The 9,030-nt window shown below is 29.8% G+C and overlaps 2 protein-coding genes across 2 annotated transcripts; both read right to left on the reverse strand.

Annotated features, from left to right (window-relative positions):
- Positions 1-2,180: 2,180 nt before the first annotated feature.
- Positions 2,181-2,705, reverse strand: LOC131649837 (F-box protein At1g52495-like). Its single transcript, XM_058919591.1, has one exon. It carries the CDS (start codon positions 2,703-2,705, stop codon positions 2,181-2,183), a length of 525 nt encoding a protein of 174 aa, XP_058775574.1.
- Positions 2,706-2,736: 31 nt separating this feature from the next.
- LOC131649842 (putative F-box protein At3g16210) lies at positions 2,737-9,028 on the reverse strand. The gene is made up of 2 exons (XM_058919596.1): positions 8,363-9,028; positions 2,737-2,748 (listed from the first exon to the last, which is right to left on the reverse strand). The coding sequence occupies exons 1-2, from the start codon at positions 9,026-9,028 to the stop codon at positions 2,737-2,739; spliced, it is 678 nt and encodes a 225-aa protein (XP_058775579.1).
- Positions 9,029-9,030: the final 2 nt, after the last annotated feature.

The following is a 9,030-nucleotide window of genomic DNA, read 5'->3' on the forward strand; positions in this document are numbered from 1 at the left end:
CCCAATGGGGCATAAATATCCTTGGCCTTTTTACAGTGGCTTTGGAGTAACTAAATTTGTTATTATAGCTATAAACTATTTTTTCCAAATGGATTGATGCAGAAGCCTTAGCAAAGATCACAATGACTCTCCCTGTATCTACAATTACTACGGAAAGATTTTTTTCGACAATAAAAATTATCAAGACAAGATTGAGAAACAAAATGGAAGTTGATTTTCTAGGAGATAGCATGGCGGTTAACATCGAAAGAGAAATTGCTGCAAGTATTGATTTCGAGACTATTATTGGTGATTTCAAGCTACTCAAAAACTGTAGAGCATTACTTTATGTATTTTTATGCAATAATTTTTAATTATTTCATGTTCAACTTTATGTTTATTACAATTTAGATATTTTATATACATTATGGTATGAATAATTGATTTATAAATTATAGTTTAATTTAGCAGCCACCCCATAAAATTTATTCTGGTTCCGCCACTGCATATACATTATAGAGACAATGATATGTTATCCCATACACCCAGGTATACTATAAATTATAGTATACATGATTATTTTAAAAAATATTGAATAGTTAATTAAGGAATATTTCAATTAATATAAAGATTAAAATTAGTAACTGGTCTGATTTTTGATTTGTTAACAAATGTCAACATAAATTGACAAAAATTATTTTTCGTTAAATGTCATAAGTATGCATATTTAGAGGGCCTCTTAGCACGATAAGAATGAGAGATTATGAGCACCAAAAACTTCTACTAATACGTCGTAAGTATACATAGTTAGAGAGGTAACTATGGATCCTAAATAATGGTACACAATATTATTTTATTGAGCATTCTATGGATCCTAGCATATTTATATGATTTAAATAGAGCTTTAAAAAACTACCTATATTACTTTTTATTCCGTATATTTATTCTCACACACGCCTTTATTACATGTAAAGGCATGAAAGATCATGTGAAATAAAAAAATTTGATAAATCAATTTGGACGGTAAAAATTACAAGTATTGAACCTAACAATAAATTAAATTTGTAAAAAAGATAAACGCATTCACAACCTATCATGATTTACATTCAATAGATTTTTATAATCTACATGTTCGTTCCAATCAACCATAACTATTATACCAAAAAATGGTAAAAACTTAATACCAATCATTTAAAAATATATGATAATTTAGATTTATTTCAACTTCATATAGACAACAAATTCATAAATTAATCTTTTATAAATCAATTGAATAAACTATGACAAAATATAATAATAATACTAATAATAAAAATAATAATAATAATAATAATAATAATAATAATAATAAAATAATAATAATACTAATAATAATAATGATGATGAAAAGAACAAACAATAAAAATAAGAAATTGATAATTAAACAGAGAATAATCTCATACAGTAGTTGTTACAATTTTTTTTAATAATACCACTAAGATTAGAGTTTGTAGTCTCTCACAAACCCAATCAAACAATAACAAATTAAATTAATCTCATTCTTTTACAATTACTCGTATATAATTTAGGACTAATTAAATCGACCTTGCGCTTACGCCTAAGGTATACATTGATAATTGGAGGTCTACGAACAATGAGGTCCATTCCTGCTGTTGGTGAATAATTTTTCTCATAATATACTAGAGAAGTATGTTGTTTACCTTCAAGCTTCTCAAATATATGAGTAATTAAATGGTCAAACCAGGTTAGCTTATTGTTTGTTATTTCTTCATTCTTTTCCGCCCTGATAGGATGCATAAGGCTAGGTGTCATCCCAATAACAATAAGTTTGGTCCATGACTTCTTCACGCCGATTTCACCTAAAATTGATATGTGAAGTGTAGTCGTAGACTTATGATATGATATTAAGCCAATGAACTTTTGTAACACAATCAGTTGTATCCCTTCTCCTTCCCGATCAAAAGTTTCATCCATGTAAGGTATATATGTTTTTTTGAAGACTTCATTGTTTAAATAAAATGATATTAAACATAGTCTATCTTTATAACCTTTATAACGTACAGACAACCAATGACATGTTCCGTCGGTGTACACATAGAGATCCTGACGATCCGAATAAGAAGCAGGCATCTTAAATTTAAGTTCACTCCAACAATTATTTCTTAAGCTATATATCTCCCAAAAGATGTGTAGATAATGAGTTAGAGGAATTTGTACACAACGAACCACCTTATAGTCATTGTTAATTGGTCATAACCAAATCCATGAACATAAAACTCTGGCCATTCATCATCATGGGGAGAAGATTCAATGAGACGTGACACACGCAAGCTGGGAGGAATGATCTTGAATTCTTCGGTGGTTGGGTTCCACAATACAACTCTTTGAGGTTGTGTATATAAAGATTCAATCAGACAAAATATGCCTTTAACACTAGAAAAGCCAAATATATCAAACTCTTGAATGTTAAATGAAGTTGGAAAATCTAATTTAGTCTTCTTCTCGAATCTTTCTCCACGAAAATAATACAACTCATTTTCGGATAAATATAACGGTAGAAATGAATCACCAGGATTGTTATATATTACGTTATTCTTGAGCTTGATCATGAAAGATGAATCTAGAGACCATGATTTTTGTAAACAAGAAAATCGATGCAAAGATTTAAGAGGGAGTTTTGATAAAATTGAGAAGGCAGCATCATCAGGTATATAACTTTTAGTCATCTTTTAGGTTATTGTAGCAACAAAAAAAAAACTATGCTCCTGCCTGAAAGATATAGAGTAAAAAAAACAAAGTGAGTTATAACTCAACATTTATTTATTTTCCATTATAATATTTTTTTTAATAATTACATTAAAAAAATGTTAGAAGTTTGTGATTCCTTGTTCGATATATTATATGAATTGAGAACTATTTTATTTCAGTAAAAGAACGTTTTTTTTTATAAGGAAACACAAACAAAATCTACTCTTCGAATAAAAGAGATATATATTTTCAAATCAAATAAACTAAATTGATAGGTAAACAAAATCTACTCAAATCAAATAAAAAAAATTGATAGAATGTAAATAAAATCTACTCAAATCAAGGAGATATATACTGAAACAAAATATCTGGTAAAATAAAATTTAACTGATATCAATAATGAATAATTAAGATAAAAATTAAGATAAAAATAATAATGATAATATGATTGCAAAAAGACTTACTTTGGCAGAAATTACTCAGAACTTGAATTGATATTCTTGAATAGAACGTATGGAAATTCATAGAATTATCTTCAATATATATACTAACATCATCATGCTTTACGAACCAACCAATGTGTCCTTTGGGAATTTTGTTTCCTTTCTTAGAATTCTACCAACCGTCCCAACGTTTAAATTTAAAATTTTGTTTGCATTTAAAGATTTAATAAAAGCGGAAAATTTACATTTTTCATTTCACTATTTTTCATAATAAATTTAAAAAATTTAAGTGCAATTTTTTTATATAGAAAGTATTAAAATTATTTGTAATATAATTTTGGAAACTAAAAATTGCTTATTTTCATGGGGACCGAAAAGAACAATTAATAATTTTGTAAATGTAAATTTTTTTACACTATCAATGTATCTAGCCACTCAATTATATTATTTTTTTAAAAATGAAAATAAAAGTCAAACAATTCTAACAAATTAAAGGTTGTGATCCAATTAAATTCTTAATAATTCTGTAAGTAAAAAAAGTATTTTAATCTATTTTAAGGGGAATTTTTTGAGCAAGTATTAAGATACACATTCTAACACATTCTTTTTTTTATTGAAAGTTAAATTTAACTCACTAATGATAAATAATAAATAAAATTATAAATAGAGACAAATAATGAATAAAAAAATTTTAAATTAAAAGATTAAATTAATATAAAATATAGAAAATTAAACTAGTAAAAATTTATATAAATATATAAAAAGCTATATTAAATAAAATAAAATGTATATGAAAATAATGTAACTTGATTCATAAAATTGACGTCCTTACTTGGTATGATAGAGAATCTATATTATTAAACTTTGATTCTAGTAACTTATTTCATTAAACATGTGTTCTTTCAAACTAATTGATTCTTGTACTCTACTAGATTAAACATATACTCAGTATTTACAATCGAAAAAAATTCAACTTTAAACTATCGGATTTGTGATAAGAAAACAATTATACTTGTGATAATAGTTCGAACATACAAACCTTTAAAGCAGGTCTTGCACAAACCAGATTTAGTAAGACGAGTGAGGAAAGAGTCGGTCAAGATATTTGGGTTCGATATCTCATTTGAGCCTACAACAAACTTAAAGCTTAAATCTTTTCAAATCTCATCACAGAAATGACGCCAGTCACTTAAGAACCATTCACAAAGTGGACCGTCTTCACAGACGAGTCGTGAAATAATAGACGAATTATCGTGGGGGCTCATCCTTGAGAGAGATTAAGGATTGTTAGTAGAAATATCCTCACGTTTCAAATTTCCTACCACTATGTTCGTATTCAATTATAGGAGTAAGGCTGTACAAAAGAAACATGTCCACCATTTTGTTAAAATGTATAGAAGAAGAGAAATCCGGAAATTTTCTTGTTTAAGTACATGAAGGTATATCGAGGCAACATCTAGGAGGAAAAGCCATTGCCACAAATATTCTCAAGGCCGATTACTTTTGGCCTTCAATGGTTCAAAAAGTCAACAATTAGAGCAAAAAATGTGAACAATCTCAGAAGCATGGTGACATTCATATCACCCTGCCATTCAATCTCAACATGTTAACTGGACCATGGACATTCTCCCAATGGGGCATAAATATCCTTGGCCTTTTTACACTGGCTTTGGAGTAACTAAATTTGTTATTATAGCTATAAACTATTTTTTCCAAATGGATTGATGCAGAAGCCTTAGCAAAGATCACAATGACTCTCCCTGTATCTACAATTACTACGGAAAGATTTTTTTCGACAATAAAAATTATTAAGACAAGATTGAGAAACAAAATGGAAGTTGATTTTCTAGGAGATAGCATGGCGGTTAACATCGAAAGAGAAATTGCTGCAAGTATTGATTTCGAGACTATTATTGGTGATTTCAAGCTACTCAAAAACTGTAGAGCATTACTTTATGTATTTTTATGCAATAATTTTTAATTATTTCATGTTCAACTTTATGTTTATTACAATTTAGATATTTTATATACATTATGGTATGAATATTTGATTTATAAATTATAGTTTAATTTATCAGCCACCGCATAAAAATTATTCTGGTTCCGCCACTGCATATACATTATAGAGACAATGATATGTTATCCCTTACACCCAGGTATACTATAAATTATAGTATACATGATTATTTAAAAAAAATTATTGAATAGTTAATTAAGGAATATTTCAATTAATATAAAGATTAAAATTAGTAACCGGTCTGATTTTTGATTTGTTAACAAATGTCAACATAAATTGACAAAATTATTTTTCGTTAAATGTCATAAGTATGCATATTTAGAGGGCCTCTTAGCACGATAAGAATGAGAGATTATGAGCACCAAAAACTTCTACTAATACGTCGTAAGTATACATAGTTAGAGAGGTAACTATGGATCCTAAATAATGGTACACAATATTATTTTATTGAGCATTCTATGGATCCTAGCATATTTATATGATTTAAACAGAGCTTTAAAAAACTACCTATATTACTTTTTATTCCGTATATTTATTCTCACACACGCCTTTATTACATGTAAAGGCATGAAAGATCATGTGAAATAAAAAAATTTGATAAATCAATTTCGACGGTAAAAATTACAAATATTGAACCTAACAATAAATTAAATTTGTAAAAAAGATAAATGCATTCACAACCTATCATGATTTACTTTCAATAGATTTTTTTAATCTACATGTTCGTTCCAATCAACCATAAATATTATACCAAAAAATGGTAAAAACTTAATACCAATCATTTAAAAATATATGATAATTTAGATTTATTTCAACTTCTTATAGACAACAAATTCATAAATTAATCTTTTATAAATCAATTGAATAAACTATGAGAAAATATAATAATAATAATAATAATAATAATAATAATAATAATAATAATAATAATAATAATAATAATAATAATAATGAAAAGAACAAACAATAAAAATAAGAAATTGATAATTAAACAGAGAATAATCTCATACAGTTGTTACAATTTTTTTTAATAATACCACTAAGATTAGAGTCTGTAGTCTCTCACAAACCCAATCAAACAATAACAAATTAAATTAATCTCATTCTTTTACAATTACTCGTATATAATTTAGGACTAATTAAATCGACCTTGCGCTTACGCCTAACGTATACATTGATAATTGGAGGTCTACGAACAATGAGGTCCATTCCTGCTGTTGGTGAATAATTTTTCTCATAATATACTAGAGAAGTATGTTGTTTACCTTCAAGCTTCTCAAATATATGAGTAATTAAATGGTCAAACCAGGTTAGCTTATTGTTTGTTATTTCTTCATTCTTTTCCGCCCTGATAGGATGCATAAGGCTAGGTGTCATCCCAATAACAATAAGTTTGGTCCATGACTTCTTCACGATGATTTCACCTAAAATTGATATGTGAAGTGTAGTCGTAGACTTATGATATGATATTAAGCCAATGAATTTTTGTAACACAATCAGTTATATCCCTTCTCCTTCCCGATCAAAAGTTTCATCCATGTAAGGTATATATGTGTGAATACAAGATTACACTCAAAGATGTTTTTGATTCATGGCAAACTCAAATAAGCATTCAAACAACAAGACTGAAGCAGAAAACTTAAAGAAAAGCAAACATTGATCACTCATAAGTCAACCCATTATGTGTATGTGTTTATAGGTTGCCTCAACACAAGCAAAACAAGAAGAATGCAGAAAAACAGCAGTTAGGTCGACCTACCATCAACCCAGGTCGACCTAAAATGGAGAAAAACTCATATGTCCCTGCTAGGTCGACTCACACATCATTTAGGTCGACCTAAATTGATGAATTCTACATACCAGCCTGTTAGGTCGACCTACACATCAACTAGGTCGACCTAATCTGTGAAAATGTCCCCAGAATGCATCAGAAGAGGATTCTGGTCGACCTACTCCTTCAACAGGTCGACCTAACTGGGAGCAAAATTCTGCAAGCTCTGTTAGGTCGACCTAAGCACTACAAGTGGTCGACCTAACTGATCAAGAAAGTTCAAAAATCAGTTTTTCGCGTTTCTAACTGTTATGCAATCATATATATTGTACAAGGGTAATTATTCAAAAAAAAAAACACCAACGACTGAAAGATACACAAACGCTTCTCATCTTCGTTCTTCATCATCTCCAACACAATTACACATAATCATTCTTGCGTTGCGGGTTAGTGATGAGTTCGATAACGTCCATGGAACGGAATTGAAGATTCCTAGTGGGTGAAGGTTTGTGGGGTTTGTTGGTGAATAAAATCTGCGGGTTTTGTCCTCCACGACGGGTGGTTCTTGGGGGTTTTTATCAAGAGGCGTTCATTGAGGATTCGGCTGAGTGTAACGATTGAGGAACGGGGAGTTCAAGGAATCAAGACACTGCAGAAGGGAATCAAAGTGAAGCTCTTGGATAACCTTGATCTGGCTCAAGATTAAGGGGGAAGAAGATTCAAAGGATCGACATAATTGGTTTATCGTTTATCGCTTTGTTATCTTCTTTGTATATACTACTTTCAACATTAATGAAAGATTACCCAATTTCAATTTGGAATTGGGGGCAGACGTAGTCGTAGCGAGGACGATCGACGAACTGCCTAAACAAATATCGTGTTCTTGTCGCTTTTACTTTCTCTTTTACTTTCTGTTCATAATTGGTTATAAGTGCAAAATTGATCAACGATTCAAGTGTTAAAATTGTGAATTAAAGTTCTGCACAAACATCACAATTCACCACAACTTGAATCACTATCAATTTGAACCTATCACCAAGTGTTTGTGTTTTTGCCTAATCCAATCTTACTGCATTGCAAATCAAAGTTGTCAATCTAGAAGTTAATTGGATTTCAGTTGTTAAACGTATTGGTTGGCTATCATATTACTTCACCATTAATTCCACTTACTCTTTGGTTTTGAAACACATACGACCTTTGCAATAGCGGTCCAGAATAGACGCAAGTCGATTCAGAACCGCTTTCGCTCGAGTCTGTAGAAAAATCTGTAAAAACTTAGTGAGATCTATTCACCCCCCCTCTAGATCTATAGGCCAGCGTCTAACAATATGTTTTTTTGAAGACTTCATTGTTTAAATAAAATGATATTAAACATAGTCTATCTTTATAACCTTTATAACGTACAGACAACCAATGACATGTTTCGTCGGTGTACACATAGAGATCCTGACGATCCGAATAAGAAGCAGGCATCTTAAATTTAAGTTCACTCCAACAATTATTTCTTAAGCTATATATCTCCCAAAAGATGTGTAGATAATGAGTTAGAGGAATTTGTACACAACGAACCACCTTATAGTCATTGTTAACTTGGTCATAACCAAATCCATGAACATAAAACTCTGGCCATTCATCATCATGGGGAGAAGATTCAATGAGACGTGACACACGCAAGCTGGGAGGAATGATCTTGAATTCTTCGGTGGTTGGGTTCCACAATACAACTCTTTGAGGTTGTGTATATAAAAATTCAATCAGACAAAATATGCCTTTAACACTAGAAAAGCCAAATATATCAAACTCTTGAATGTTAAATGAAGTTGGAAAATCTAATTTAGTCTTCTTCTCGAATCTTTCTCCACGAAAATAATACAACTCATTTTCAGATAAATATAACGGTAGAAATGAATCACCAGGATTGTTATATATTACGTTATTCTTGAGCTTGATCATGAAAGATGAATCTAGAGACCATGATTTTTGTAAACAAGAAAATCGATGCAAAGATTTAAGAGGGAGTTTTGATAAAATTGAGAAGGCAGCATCATCAGGTATATAACTTTTAGTCATCT

The sequence above is a fragment of the Vicia villosa genome, linkage group LG1 (assembly GCF_029867415.1).
Source record: "Vicia villosa cultivar HV-30 ecotype Madison, WI linkage group LG1, Vvil1.0, whole genome shotgun sequence".
NCBI lineage: Eukaryota > Viridiplantae > Streptophyta > Magnoliopsida > Fabales > Fabaceae > Vicia > Vicia villosa.

What these genes read in the sequence shown, in the direction of transcription:
- LOC131649837 (XM_058919591.1), bottom strand. Translation starts at nt 2,705, where the DNA reads ATGACTAAAAGTTATATACCTGATGATGCTGCCTTCTCAATTTTATCA.
- LOC131649842 (XM_058919596.1), bottom strand. Translation starts at nt 9,028, where the DNA reads ATGACTAAAAGTTATATACCTGATGATGCTGCCTTCTCAATTTTATCA.